Here is a 15,718-nt window from a genome sequence, read left to right as displayed (position 1 = left end):
TCCTCAGGTGAAGAATGAAACACCACCAAGCTTGGAGCGTATATTGAAGCTTAGAGTCGCGGTATCTCTTCAGAAAGGTGAGAGACTCGATTAGCTGAGCCTTCTTATCACGGAGCTTGGAACATTATGTTTTATTTTTATTATTTTATTACTTCCCTTCTACGTGACTTTACCGAAAGAACCAAGAAGATGAATCCCTGCAGTCACGAAAGCTTTAAATCGGAAAATGGAATATATCCACTTTGGCTTCACACACAGAGCAGTACTTATTTTATCACCCCCTTAGAAATGCTGCGAGGATTGTTTACGCTCAGCCCCCCTTTGTGTTAGAGAGCCACGCAGCCCCTCGCCACCGACGGCCACCAGCCAGTCACGGGCGTGGCATTGTGACGGCGATGATGGTGGCGAGCGCTGTGCATCGTGGTGTCTGCCCTCGACGCTGTTCACGTTCACCGCTCTGAGAACGCACCACTCACATCCACAATCGTCACTGAGTCACCAACTTTACCCCACCCAACCAAAAGCCCAGCATGTAGAGGCTGAGCGAAGCTTTGGTGAAACGAGTGCAACGGCGCCATGGAATCGGCGCTGTAAAACGACAGCAGCCCCGCGTCCCAGTCCAGATGAACCCCGACTCTCCGCTGAGGCTCCGGCACGGACAGTGAGGTCTCTACCCCGCCATGATGCACTGAGAAGCTGTCGCCAAGTTTCTGTAGACACCAGGAGACGTCACTCACTCCCAGGCAGCACTCAGCACCACTCCCTCTCCGTGTGATCGTCCCGTACGCGACTCCAACCCGACACAATTCCGCGCTCCCCACGTCCACCTCCCAGTAGTGCTGACCCGATGAGAAGCTCTCAGAGCACAGGGCTTGTCCCCACACGTCAAAGCGGTGTGGGTGATGGGGGCGACCCTGGGAGACACCGCTCAGCGTCACCGTCCTGAGATCCGAGGAAATCTGGAGGCGGTTGTGGGCTGAGTTTGTGTCCAGAGTCGGTGAGCGTCCATCTGTGGTGAGGACAGCGATGATGCTCGCATAGCAGTCACGGCGACACGTGCACGTGGCGTGTACACACACACACGCACGCTGGTGTTGTGTTGTCTAATTCTAGATTTGAAGCGTTCGTGACTGCAAGGATTCATACGCTTAGTTCTTTTGGTAAAGTCACGTAGGTAAACAATTTAATTAAAATTAATAAAAATAAAATAATAAAAATCACGACGTTTCGGAGGCAACACAAGTCTCCATCAGGTGGGACCATCACAGCCAGATTTGCTGCATCAAGTGATGCAGCAAATCTGGCTTTGACGGTCCCACCTGATGACGGAGAGTTGTGTTGTCTGTTGTGTTGTTGTGGTCATGGGATACATTAGCACTTGTATCACAAATGCATACAATACTGGTTTTCGTTAGTATTATTGTGCACATACTAATATTCATCAGTATCTTTGGACACATACAAATATTAATCAGTATCTTTGGACACATGCTAATATTCGTTAGTATTAGTGTAGGCATGCCACAACGCAAGCAGACGGCTGCTTGCGTTGTGGCCGAAACGTCGTGAGAATTATTTTATTATGTTTTATTTTTATTATTTTATTATTTCCATTCTACGTGACTTTACCGAAAGAACCAAGAAGATGAATCCCTGCAGTCACGAAAGCTTTAAATCGAAATATTTAAGCTGTTAAACTAATTTCGTTTCACCAGGTCGAGCCCACTGTTCCATGTCACTCTCTTTCAGAGTCTTTCTCTGGTTCCTCGCGTTTTTCCATCCGCAAAAACATATTTGCATTAAGAGACTAGGCTCTAAGGAAAGCTGTCTCGGGTGTGGACCAATCAACTTCAAGGACAGTGCACACACATTATCAGAGTTATGTTTTTTTGTTTGCGCTTATGACTGCAGGTATTGTGGTCTATGCAAACATGACTCCTCGTAAAAAATGTGTCAGTTTTGTTGCCAGATAAAAGGGTAAAAAAACAATTATCATATTTTTCTTCTGGCAAATGAGGTACCAATGGTGTAAATGCTTCACCCCAAGCTCTCATACTCTGATGGTGCATTGTCTTTGAGTTGTGCGCCTTTTGGCGTCATCTGGTCCAACACCATGTGAGACTAGGCACTAAGGAAAGCTGTCTCGGGTGTGGACCAATCAACTTCAAGGACAGTGCATATATTATCAGAGTTGTGTTTTTTGTTTGCATTATGACTGCAGGTTTGTTTGCATTATGACTGTAGGTATTGTGGTCTATGCAAACATGACTCCTTGTAAAAAAAAGGTGTCAGTTTTGTTGCCAGATAGAAGGGTAAAAAAACACTTATCAGGATTTGGTTGCTGTTATAAATATCCACGTGATAGTCCTCGTCGTTGATCTATCATTTGTGATAATCTGGTCGCTTGTTGAAAACAGCCACATGGTGGTTCAGTGAGTTCCTTAGCTGGTAAAATTAACTGAAAAGTTGATGAAGATGGGGAGCACAGAAGTGCAGTGCAACACAGCAAAACGCGCGGGTGCAAGACTGAGGAACAACTCACAGACGAGAGGCAGGAGTCTGCACATGGCACTTTCAAGGGAGCGGATCGTGGTGACGTCCAATGAAGTGGGAGGTGGGAGTGCAGATCCCTTTGGGATGTCTCTTCTGGGACAACCAGCAACAGCATCACACACAGCCTCGTTCAACCACAGCAGCAGAACAAATGGGATCCATCGCACATGCCGTGTCTCATACACAGCCTGCGTCTCACATTTAGGACATCTCTCACAGACAAATCGTGTGTCTAACACACACACACAGCTCATGTGTCTAACACACACACACAGCCTCTGTCTAACACACACACATCCCCATGTGTCTAATACACACACACACAGCCTGTGTCTAACACACACACATCCCCATGTGTCTAACACACACACACACACATCCCCATGTGTCTAACACACACACACACATCCCCATGTGTTTAACACACACACACACAGCCTCTGTCTAACACACACACACACATCCCCATGTGTCTAACACACACACACACACATCCCCATGTGTCTAACACACACACACACAGCCTCTGTCTAACACACACACACACACACATCCCCATGTGTCTAACACACACACACACACATCCCCATGTGTCTAACACACACACACACAGCCTCTGTCTAACACACACAGACATCCCCATGTGTCTAACACACACACAGCCTGTGTCTAACACACACACATCCCCATGTGTCTAACACACACACACACACAGCTCATGTGTCTAACACACACAGCCCCGTGTTGAGTGTTCAACCGTGAGGCGTTAAGGCTCTGTACCTGCGCGTCTCCTCCAGGTGCCCCTATGGAAGAGAGAGAGAAACAGAGAGATCATGAATGACGTCTCTACCTTTCGATTTAAAGCTTTCGTGACTGCAGGAATTCATCTTCTTGGTTCTTTCGGTAAAGTCACGTAAACGTCGTGAGAATTATTTAATTATGTTTTATTTTTATTATTTTATTACTTCCCTTCTACGTGACTTTACCGAAAGAACCAAGAAGATGACGTCTCTACCCTTGCACCACGTGTCCCCCTGCCCGCTCCGTTGATCTTGACACACAAAATGGCGTCTCCACAGGGTCTCTCCCCACCTGCAGGAAGGCGAGCGAGTCCCTCTCATGCTGCAGGGCGCTCAGGCGAGCGGCCGCCGCTTGGAGCTCGACGATCTCGCGCTTGTGACGAGTGATGTCCTCGTCGATCCGGGGCAGCAGCTCACGCTCCTTCAGGGCCACGTGACGTAGAGCCTCCCTCTCGTCCTCGTCCAGAGCCCTCCTTAGGCGGGCGAACTTGCCCACGATGCGACCTCTGATCACGGCCAACGATTCCTGCGGGGACCACGGTTGGCTCCCTGAGCCGTGAGCCACTCCGTGTGTGCGTGTGGGGGCTAAGAGATGTTGACTCCCTCGCCTGGTATACAGCTGGTCGGGCGGGGTTCGATCCTGACCCCCGACGCGTGCTCCATCTTTGGGGTTCTTGCGTTTGCTCTGTGGTTGTGTGGTGCCAAAGCGACAGGGCCGCTCTGCCGAGCCAGGGAGCCGCCCGGCTTCCCCCACCGCACTTCCCCCCATCACCCCCCCCCCCCCCCACATAAGCACGCACCCGCACCCACGTAGGGCCTCGTGGTCGGGTCACCTACCCTGAGTTTTCACCCGAGGGCCCCCTCGGGGGGTTACCCCACGGTTTCTCAGGGCCAGGGAATTTGACAGGACCCTTCCCAGGCCAAGTAACACTGCGGCGCCATGGGCGGATTTGAGATCGCACGACCACGGCGAGCTCAGAGAGCCCCGCAGTTAGAAACGCATACAAACACAAACACGGGTCAGCAAGGCGGATAGCTGGGATCAGGGCCAAAAAAAGCAGCGTTGGCGGAGGGCGCCACGGGTTTGGGGCTCCTGGTTGGTCGGGAGAACAATGCGGTCGGGGGCGAAGGCGCCGAGCCATTGATGTAACCGAGGACAAGGAGAGCGACGGACCCGGGGCTACTGATTAGTCGAAAGATCAAAAGCCGGCGGGATCGCAAAAGGGCGGGAAATCCTAGGCTCAGGATTGGTCGAGAGACCAAGGCGGTCGGGACGGGGGCGCCTAGCCTTTGATGTGAATAGTATAAAAGACGGAGGGCAGAGTAGGGGAGGGCCTCTTCTTCTGGAGTTTTGACACGGAGTCAGCGACGAAGGAGTCATCGGGCGAGCCGCTAGATTGTCTGCAGGACGATCTGAGCGCCGCAAGGCCACCAAGGACTACAGACGGTATCGTATTACGCGCCTTACAACACCTCAGAGCGGAGAGTAGGATCCGTGGGAGAAGGGTTAGTTCGGGGTAAGGACGAGAGGAAAGCAGTTTAACAGAGAGCGCAGCATAGAATAGGGCTGCACGCCACCAGAGTGTGGGTTAGAAGCGCCTTGCTGGCCCGCACACACACACGGGTGGCTCGGTTGGTTAACAAGCGCTAATAAAATCTCGAGCGTAGTAATAAAACCGTGTTGTTGGGTATTTTTGCACGTGGTATTAGCGTGCGCTGCATTCGCGGGTGTGTGGTCGTTGTATGCGTAAAGGCCGCGGTCTCTGTACGATTGTGCGGGTACGGAGGTGTGTCTGTTGACGCCCGGGGAGCGCACAGTGTATTTGTATAAACGCGCGGCCGCGCAAGAGGGGGGTTTTACGTGCTCTCGCTCGAGCGTGGGCGTCGCTCGCGTGTGTGCAAGCCGCGCACGGTAAAACCCGCAAGCCGCACACGGTGAACCCGCGAGCCGCGGCGCCGGAGCGCGATGTGATCGCACGGCTGGGGGGAGCGAGAGGAGGAGGAGGGAGAGCGCTTTTGTGTGTTTGCGTGCCTACGCAGCCGTGTGAGAGGAGAATTGTCCTTGTACGATACTTGTGTTGACGTACACGTGCGAGTGCGGGAGGGGACGAGTCGTTGTGTCGGCGTGTGCCCCGCTCGCGTGTGCGAAATCGCTGTGCGCATTGAAGCTGTTAGCTTTGTGCGATCGTGCGTGTGCTCGTTACTTGCGTAAGTGCGGCGCGGTGGTGGGCCCCTGACCCCCAACCCCGCGGCTCGAGCGCGTAATCGGCTGCGCATTGTTGTGCTGTTTATCTCGCGCGCACGGCGGCGGCAACTTGCGCTCCGCGGCCAACATCAGCGCAGGGGGAGCATGCACACACGATCCGCAGCACTCACGGGGGTACAGGATAGGGAGCAGATGGGGGACGAAAGTCCGGACCCCACCAGACAGCAAGGGGGTAATGATACGGAGGGGACGATGGAGACAGAGGCGAGCAGCCTCCACAGTTGTGTGGATTTTTCTCTGCGTTCCCTCGTTTTTTCACTCCATATTTATCGATTTCAACATTTCATAATCAACGTTGTTTTGGGTGTTAGATCGCGTTATTTATAAATGTGTCGTAACCCTCCACCACCCGACACGGCCAATCAGTAAAAAAGTGTCACGTTGACAAAAGACAAACAGTTCACTGCTTTAGCCCACCGGTGTGTTGAAGTGTGAAACCACAACATTTACAATTTTTGAGCACGACGTTTCGCTGGTAATTGCATCCAGCATCATCGGGCAATTCGCCAGAATGGTGAGGCTTTGCTCTGTCTCCCGTTCTTATATATTGTAAAATGGGATAGACAAAAACTGATGCCAGATTTGGAATCAGCACCCCAAAATTACCTTGTAACCGTCTGAATACCTTATGCCAGAAAAAGTGTGTTGACCAGTGAATTATAATAAAACAATATTCCCGAGTGGTGAATTATGCCCCAGTGACGAGGCGCCCATGGAACTGAGTCAGAGGTCGCAAACGGGTTTTGATTCCTTACCCTTACCCTTACCCGGCCGCACCAGGGTCGCAAACGGGTACCCGTACCCGGCCGTACCCGTACCCTACCCGGGTACGGGTAGGGTACGGGTATCGGGTACCTGATTGCGACCTCTGGGAGATGAAGCCACGTTGCAGGCGCGGGTGGGTTGATTCTAGGAACTTGAATTGTGAGAAGAGACAAGACGTTGGGAAATGAATGACAAACGGTGACTCACCAGTGACTCACGGCCTACCCGTACCCGGCCGCACCAGGGTCGCAAACGGGTACCCGTACCCAACTGAGTCGATCCATGCCAAGCGGGCACGAGCGGTGTCGCTCTTCTCTAGTTTCTCCCCTAGAGGGCGCTGGGGTCGTGGTTGTTGAGACTCGGGCACGCGGAGTCCGATGGGAGCCCTCTCGTGGATGCGACGAGATTTGGCGAGATAATAATAGGGTCTTTCCCCTTTTTTTTCTGGCAACAAAACTGAAACCTTTTTTTACGAGGATTCATATCTGCATTAACCACAATACCTGCAGTCAAATGCAAACAAAAAAAATCACACTATGATAATATATAATGCATTGTCCTTGAAACGGATTGGTCCACACTAAGGGACGGCTTTCTTTGAGCCTCGACCCAATTGGTGCTCGACCAGAGGACGCCAAAAGGCGTACAGCTCAAAGACAACGCTGCACTATCAAAGTAATGAGAGCTCGGGGTGAGCATCTACATCATTGGACCTCCTTTGGTACTGGCAAAGGAGGTCCAATGATGTATTTGGCGAGATGTTAACTACCTCGCCTGGTGTACAGGGGGTCGTGGGTTCGATCACGACCCTGATTCCTGCTGTAAATTTGAAATCTGCATCTCTCTCCCTATGGGCCAATGGATGTTTCCATAGGACCATAGTAGTACGGAGTTAGAATGATAGCTTTAATCTAAGTTGTCTAGTGATTGTTGTTGTTGTTTGACTTGCATCCCACTGGGATTTTTGCACACAGCGTTGGTGTACGGTGCTTTTTCTGGAAGACTTTGCAGTTTTTTCCTGGATTTTTCTGTTTGCGCATAGTCACTTTAAGATGTTTTCTTGTTCATGTTTTTGTTTGTTGCGGTTGCACCCGATTCAAGAGCCGAATGGCTCACAGGGATATACCGAATAAATGAAACTGAAAAACTGAAAAACTGATTTAGAATTGCCGTAATCCAGGTCGGGCTTTTCCACGCATCCAACTCGAATTTAGAGTCCAAGGCATTCGTCATCTGCTGTGAACAACCCTCAGAGCCCAAGGGCGTCTCTTGGTTCAAGCCAGAGTTTAGAGTGCACTATTTAGAGTATTTGGCTGCTATCAATTCCCACCTGATGAGCCATTTCATTGAGCTATGATTTGTGATGTTCAGCTTCCTTCTGCAAAAGAGCTACATGGTTCAGAGGGGCCTTGCCTTGTAAAATAATTCGTTTAGTCTTTGGGTCTCTATGGGTCTCTATGTATCTCTATGGGTTTCTGTGTATTTCTATGTATCTCTATGGGTTTCTGTGTATCTATATGGGTCTCTATAGGTCTCTATGGGTCTCTATGGGTCTCTATGTATCTATATGGGTTTCTGTGTATCTCTATGTATCTCTATGGGTTTCTGTGTATCTATATGGGTCTCTATGGTTCTCTATGGGTCTCTATGTATCTCTATGGGTCTCTATGTATCTGTATGGGTCTCTGTGTATCTGTATGGGTCTCTATGTATCTCTATGGGTCTCTATGTATCCCTATGGGTCTCTATATATCTGTATGGGTCTCTATGTATCTGTATGGGCCTGCGGCTATATATTTCCACGTGATGATGATGTCAGACACTTTGTTGAGCTGCTATGGTTTGCGACAGCCAGGGTCGCTTCTGAATAAATCTACACAGCTCAGTGGAGCCTTACCTGGTCAAATAAAAATAGTTGTAGTAGTAGGTTTTTACCCTTTCAACTGGTACAAAAACTGACACCTTTATACAAGGTATCATGTTTGCAATAACCACAACACAAGCAGTCAAAATGCAAACAAAAAGAAACAACTCTGATAATGATATGCACTGTCCTTGAAGTTGATTGGTCCACACCCGAGACAGTTTTTCTTAGAGCCTAGTCTCACATGGTGTTGGACCAGATGACGCCAAAAAGCGTTGAATCAATTTTGACCTTCACGACTTCATCTGGTCCAACACCAATGGAGACTAGGCTCTAAGAAAAGCTGTCTCGGGTGTGGACCAATCAACTTGAAGGACAGTGCATATCATTATCATCAGAGTTGTTTCTTTTTGTTTGCATTTTGACTGTGTGTGTTGTGGTTATTGCAAACATGATGCCTTGCATAAAGGTGTCCGTTTTTGTACCAGTTTAAAGGGTAAAAACCTACTACTATATTTTGCCACTGGTAAAGGAGGTCTCATAGTGTAAAAATAAAACCCGTAAAAACAAAGTTTTCACTATAAATCCTTTATATGCGTGGCGGCTAGAGTCCTCTCGTCCTCTGGCTTGAGATGGCTGCCACCTATGGGTCAGATGATTGCATGCCACCATTAAGCAATTGGTAATTAAATATAATATTTTTGTCCTAAAAAGTGTAAAATTTTGGAAAACATTTTTCACGAAAATTAATTGTCACGCACAACGAGTTTGTGTGGAAAATGTCAGCTCGATTGGATCACGGGAAGTGGGTTAAAAAACGACCAAAAGATTTGCACGGTCGTAAGCAAGCAAGCAAGCACGCAAGTACGCAAGCAAGTGAACTTAATATAAAGGATTTAAAAATTAACCCGTAAAAACAAAGTTTTTCACTCTAAATCCTTTATATGCGTGGCGGCTAGAGTCCTCTCGTCCTCTGGCTTGAAATGGCTGCCACCTATGGGTCAGATGAATGGCTGCCACCATTAAGCAATTGGTAATTAAATATAATATTTTTGTCCTAACAAGTGTAAAATTTTGGAAATTTTTTTTCACGAAAATGCATTGTCACGCACAACGAGTCTGTGTGGAAAATGTCCGCTCGATTGGATCACGGGAAGTGGGTTAAAAAACGACTCAAAGATTTGCACGGTCGTAAGCAAGCAAGCAAGCAAGCACGCACGCAAGCGCGCAAGCAAGTGAACTTAATATAAAGGATTTCAAAATAGTTGTAGTTTAAATCAACTCCGGTGACGCGATTATGGACGGCGTGAGGTGCAGCTGTGTGGTGTTCGTGCCTCTGCGTCCGTGCCGGTGCGCGACCTCCCATTTATCGCAACAGCTGCACCACAGATCCACCCCGACAATCCGTGGCACTCTCTACATTTGTTTTACAGGTAGGAACAATGTTCCACACTGCCCACCAGGGATTATTTGTCTGTCTGACTGTCTGTCGTGCATAAATAAATATATAATATAAACAGCTCTTTGATTGGTGGAGACCTACTGCCGGGTACGGAGAGGGGAGGGGCCTAAGGAAGGGGAGAGTCAGGAGAAGGGCCTAAGGGGGGAGGGGCCTAGGGGAGGGGGGGTAAGGGGAGGTGCCTAAGCAAGGAGGAGGGGCCGATAGTTAAGGGGGCTGGCTACCTGGCTGGCTGCTTGACTACCTAAAGTCAATTTATCTTTCATACAGGTAGGAACAACAGGTTCCACACTTGCCCACCAGGGATTATTTGTCTGTCTGTCGTGCACGAATGCGCTGTCCAACCAAGTTCCTACCTGCCCACTCCGAAGGAACGTGTTTGTTTGCTACAGGAGTGGAAGACGTAATGCTGAGTAAGCCGATCTCGTGGCAGACGCGCCAATGCGGTTATCGTAAATGTGCAATCCCCCTTGTAGTGAATGTTGAGTTCGAAAGTAAATGATATAGTTAAGAGGCATCACAGTTTCGATTTAAAGCTTTCGTGACTGCAGGGATTCATCTTCTTGGTTCTTTCGGTAAAGTCACGTAGAAGGGATGTAATAAAATAATAAAAATAAAACATAATAAAATACAATTCTCACGACGTTTCGGCCACAACGCAAGCAGCCGTCCTCAGGACAAGTATTTTATTAGGTTTTATTTTTATTATTTTATTACTTCCCTTATACGTGACTTTACCGAACGAACCAAGAAGAGGCATCAAAGTTATGAAGCTGCTGCACAAAAGTTCGCTTGAATAACATTTTGACCTTCACGACTTCCGTGCTGGGTGGAGGTCACGGGGGCCAAAGAGTGAGACCCGGACACGGTACCTGCGCCTCCTTGCGAGTGGCCTCCATCCACTTCACGGACTCCTCCGCCATCTTCCTCTTCTCCTCCACCGCTCGCGTCTCCTCCCCTACGCGCGTCTGTCGTGAGAGACGAGACATCACCAGGGGGAGACTCCAGCCCCCTGAGCCACACCTCACACCGCCCTTCCCTCCACAACGACCCCTCCACATTTCCCATAAATATGCTAAATTCCTCTTGATATGTAAATTATTTTGTCAAGGCGCTCTTCCCCCTCCAACCCAGCTTAAATATACGCTGCCAAGCCTGGTGGTGCTCATTCAGATGCTGTCTCCCCGACAGACCTGTTCTTCACCTGAGGATGGCTGCTTGCGTTGTGGCCGAAACGTCGTGAGAATTGTATTTTATTATGCTTTATTTTCATTATTTTATTATTTTCCTTCTACGTGATGACTTTACCGAAAGAACCAAGAAGATGGACCCCTCCAAAGTGAAGGCCCTCATCGCCATGCTGCCTCTGTGCGGCGACTCAGGCGGTGGGCACGGGGAGTGGGCAAGCTGATGCCTCGTTGTAGCAGCAGCCAGTGGGATCCGTGTGACCACAGCTGTCTCGTTTAGAAGATAAATCTACTAGAATTGTTTCTCAGGTGGCTGTGATATCAGTCTCAAATTTCTGTCCACTTAATTACTTCATATGGCAATTATCTATCTCCTATCTTCTATCTATATAAAAGTCAAAAATGGTGTGTTTGTGTGTGGTCACGCGCTTGGCTCTCCAACGGTGGGGTTAACATACTCTGTTTTTTCGGTAAAGTCACGTAGGTAAAAAAATAAAATAAATGAAAACAACTAAATTAAATCACGACGTTTCGGAGGCAAAACAAGCTTCCGTCTTCAGGTGGAACCGTTACAGCCAAAGTTTGGCTGTAACGGTTCCACCTGAAGACAGAATGTGGGGTTAACGTACAAAAAATAGCCAGGCACCACACCGTAAGCCCCGCGGTCAGCAAGCGCTATTCCTTTTTCACATCCGTCAACTTAAAATTATTTTAATTAGCGACTCACTGCGATTTTGTGCGCTTCGCTTTTATTTTATTTATTTATGACGCATGCACGACTATACCAACTCTCGCGCCTTTGGTGGGGAGGATGGCCCATGCCAAGTCACACGCCTTCGGTGCGAGTGAGGGTCGCCTTACAAATCCTATAAAAATACACTAAATGCTAAGGTAAATTCTTCACTGTCTCATGTCCCCCCCACCACGATGCATGCAGTTACTACTACTATACAGGCGGTAGATGCTACCACTATAGGCCGTAGATATTGATGCAGAGTGGCCGGGGACATCGTGCCTGGGGGGGGCAGGGGTAGCAGCCCAGCCCCAGACTGCCAAGGTGCCACCTCGGCCGGCTGGACAATCTAGGCGAGGCCGGAGGCTCTGCACGGGACTAGGCCTCACCACGTCACTCTGTCAGGTGAGTACTTTGTGCTATAAATACTGCTATAGAGTCAGCATGTACTACTGTAGTGATAGCAGCTACCACCATAGTCGGTATGCACTGCTGTAATCATAGCAGGTACCACCACAGTCAGTATGTACTGCTGTAATCATAGCAAGTACCACCACAGTCAGTACGCACTGCTGTTACATTTTTAAGAGTCGTTTTGAAATATTTTTATGACCCGGACAACGCCGGGTACTTCCTGCTAGTGTTTAATGAAACCCTAGGATTCAATACATTTTGAGGCACTTTCCTGAAATGCAACGGCAGAGTGAGATTCAAAAGGGAGAGCATGAACACACGATAGTTTTTTTTTGTTATCAGATGTGCAGCTGAGTGAGAGAATTGGTGAGATCGTGTTACGGTTTCTCGCTCTGAGGGCCTCACCTTCCGTGTCTCGTGCTCGTCCTTCAGCGTCAGAACCTTGTGCCCTGTGTGTTCACCTGCGATAGTGCAAGCTGAGCAGACCAGGCCGCTGTCTACTGTGCAGTAGAACTCCAGCTCCCTGCTGTGATTAGGGCATCTTCTCTTGTCCAATCTCGCACTGGGCTCCACCACAGCGTGGCCTCTCAACCTGGGATTCTCCAAGTGAGGCCTCAAGTGCGTTGCACAGAAGGACATCTCGCATTTCAGGCAGGTCTTCACTGCAGGAGTGTGGCCATCACTGCAGTTGTCACACACGACGGCCGCGACCATCCCAAATCCAACTCGGAGCTGCTCCGCCAGGTTGGCGAGGGCCACGTTCCTCCTCAGCTGGGGTCGCACAGGGAAGGTCGCTCGGCACTGCGGGCAGTTGAAGCTGCTCGCCGTCTCCCAGGCGGCCTCCAGGCACCGCAGGCAGAACGAGTGTCCGCAGCTCAGCGTGGAGGGGCAGACGAACGTGCCCAGGCAGATGGAGCAAAGCAGCTCACTGTCCACACTCTCACTGGGAGTCGCGCTCGCCATGACTCATGGGCTCTGCTGGGATCGCTCGCTGTGTGGCTCAGAGAGACGCTGGACCATGACCTCTCTCTCTTATATCGACGGTGAAAAAGGAAGTAAAAGACTTTAAATATTTTCATTGTCGTCACTGACATCACGAGACACAATGCCCGGAATGAACCCGTGCCCAAGGTGCACAAACATCAGCCTCAAGGTGAACTAGGCAAAAAAACTAAAATTCATAAAGTAATATAAAAATAAAATTTATAAAAGTTTCACCTGAAGACGGAAGCTTGTGTTGCCTCCGAAACGTCGTGATTTTTATTTTATTTTTAATTTACTTTTATAAATTTTAATATTTTTACCTACGTGACTTTACCGAAAAAACCTAAGAATATGAATCCTTGCAGTCACGAAAGCTTCAAATCTAGAGTGAACTAGGCTAATTATAGATTTGAAGCTTTCGTGACTGCAAGGATTCATACTCTTAGATTTTTCGGTAAAGTCACGTAGCAAGGCTGTGACGGTCCCACCTAATAACGGAGACTTGTGTTGCCTCCGAAACGTCGTGATTTTAATTATTTTATTTTAATTTCATTTTTTTACCTACGTGACTTTACCGAAAAAGCTAAGAGTATGAACTAGGCTACTCTACTCACCCTGACATGAACAAAATGCATCAAAGTAATCTAATATTTTAACAAATATATACATTTAATAAAATGAGTGTTAATATAAATCGGTGAGGCTCAGCTGCGGTGGCTCATTCATGAGATGAGTATCGAGAGATAAACTCGTCCTTGCAGAGCTCAGCGCACAAGTTGGTGTCTATGTTAAGACAGAGCAATGGATTTGGGTGCCACCGACCGTGGCTGTGAGATGTTATCTCGCTCGACTTACGGCTACTTTGTATTTAAAGTTTGCGTCTTTCTCTCCCCTTGGGTCGTGGGAATTTGTATCTGGGTCCTCCAGTTTACCCTCCACATTTAGAATCAACATCGCGCATTTAGAGTATTTGGCTGCAATCAATTTCCACACGAGCCATTTTATTGCGCTCTCATTTGTAATGGGCTGGTTGCTTCTGACAAAAGCCACATAGCACAGTGAGCCTTACCTGGTAATATTCAAAAAAGTTTGTGTCGTTGTAGATATCTCATGATGTCATGTAATTCCATCTCAGTGTAATTAACCCAACGTGACAAGTTGCTTGAATGTCATTGTGGCATCTGAGAAATAATGTCAGTAGCCTTCCGTGACCCATCCTGGAATCTTGAGCCTCTTGCCAGCAGTTTGAATCTATCACCAACTCCACCTCCCTCCATCACCTACTGATGGCGATGTCACCGTCTCTCATTCTCACTTTGTCCGAGAATGGCGATCCCCTTGCCAACCAATCCCAGCCGGACCCACTTCTTATCTTCACGTTGTTTCATATTCGCATGTACAGCTGTTGTCTACGTGTCCTCCATGCGATGCACAGGCATCTTTGGGCAGCTAAACCAAACCTGATGGCTGCTACTCAATGTTATTCAGAAGAACCAGAAAGTTAAGCTAAACAGTTATTTTTCAAGGGGGTTTCGGCCGGCAGACATCATCAACGCATTCCAAAATTACATAAATACAAAGATACCCGTATATAGACATAACAGACTGTTGGGGCAAGTGCTGTTAGCGAGCACCTATTAAGGCCGGTACGCCAAACGAGGGGGTGCGTGGCCAGCACCACGCCCGGCCGCATTTGTCTCTCTATTGGCGATGTTTTTACGCACCACACCTGGCAACCATTTGAGGCTGAGTCGACCTAGTGGAGGCCCAGGACCGGTTTAGATAATCGTCACTGGTGTTGGCCGTGAGCGGGAATCGAACCCGTGTCACCGGGTTCATAGCGCAGCACGCTAACCGCTAGACTACCGCTCCCAACACCACAATTACACACCCAGTCACTCACACACTCACTCGCCCAAGCACTCACCCACGAATGCACCCACTCACTCATCCACTCCACCACTCACCTACTCTCGCACACACTTCAGAATCAGAAGTTTACTTCCCTGACGAGAGCCCACTGCGCTACGAGCCGGCCGGCAGATGTGTCGTCGTTGGCTTGGCCCTCCCCAACTCTCTGCCCACCACGAGAGACCCGGGCAACCAAAATAACAAGAAGATGCATTTTTTTCTTTATCGAATTCGATATTTTTTTTAAAAACTCAACATTTAAAGAGCTGCCACAATGAATTTAAATATGAGAGGTGTATATATATTCTTGTTTTTATTTTTTTATTTTAATTATTATTTCCCTTCTACGTGATGACTTTACCGAAAGAACCAAGAAGATGAATCCATGCAGTCACGAAAGCTTTAAATAGAAAAGTAGGATAAAGTTCGATTGGCCCACGTTTTGGAGCAGCGAGGTGGCCTTGTAGCAGTGCTTGCCACTTCGTTTCTGCGGTTCCACGACTGCAGGTGCTGCCACCGCCACTGCTCTGTCTACTGCACAGTCGACGTTCACCATCCTCGGACGAGTGTCACTTTACAAATTCCAAAAATGACACCGCAAATTTATACTATTTTTTATTTACTAAGTAAATTCCATCTCAGATGCCACGATGACATTAAAGCAAGTTGGTACATTGGGGGAATTACCCGGACATGGAATTACAAGACATCATGAGATATCTACAACGACACAAACTCTTTAGAATTTTACCAGGTAAGGCTCACTGTGCTGTGTGGCTTTT

General features: G+C 48.4%; 1 protein-coding gene across 1 annotated transcript; it reads right to left on the bottom strand.

Annotated features, from left to right (window-relative positions):
* Positions 1–449: 449 nt before the first annotated feature.
* On the bottom strand, positions 450–13,029 carry LOC144953051 (E3 ubiquitin-protein ligase TRIM11-like). Its single transcript, XM_078883566.1, has 6 exons — positions 12,447–13,029; positions 10,580–10,675; positions 3,646–3,879; positions 3,334–3,356; positions 2,543–2,646; positions 450–1,009 (listed from the first exon to the last, which is right to left on the bottom strand). Exons 1-6 carry the CDS (start codon positions 13,002–13,004, stop codon positions 450–452), a joined length of 1,575 nt encoding a protein of 524 aa, XP_078739692.1. The 5' UTR covers positions 13,005–13,029.
* Positions 13,030–15,718: the final 2,689 nt, after the last annotated feature.

This window comes from Lampetra fluviatilis, chromosome 71 (genome assembly GCF_964198595.1).
Source record: "Lampetra fluviatilis chromosome 71, kcLamFluv1.1, whole genome shotgun sequence".
Classification (NCBI taxonomy): Eukaryota; Metazoa; Chordata; class Hyperoartia; order Petromyzontiformes; family Petromyzontidae; genus Lampetra; species Lampetra fluviatilis.
The sequence above is the reverse complement of the archived record's forward strand: the minus strand, read 5'-3'. Positions and strand labels throughout refer to the sequence as shown.

Coding starts and splice junctions, on each gene's coding strand:
- LOC144953051 (XM_078883566.1), bottom strand. CDS start 13,004: ATGGCGAGCGCGACTCCCAGTGAGAGTGTGGACAGTGAGCTGCTTTGC. Junction 3,880..10,579: donor CCACTCGCAAGGAGGCGCAG/GTACCGTGTCCG, acceptor TGGTCCCCGCAG/GAATCGTTGGCCGTGATCAG. Junction 2,647..3,333: donor CACCTGGAGGAGACGCGCAG/GTACAGAGCCTT, acceptor TGGTTGTCCCAG/AAGAGACATCCCAAAGGGAT.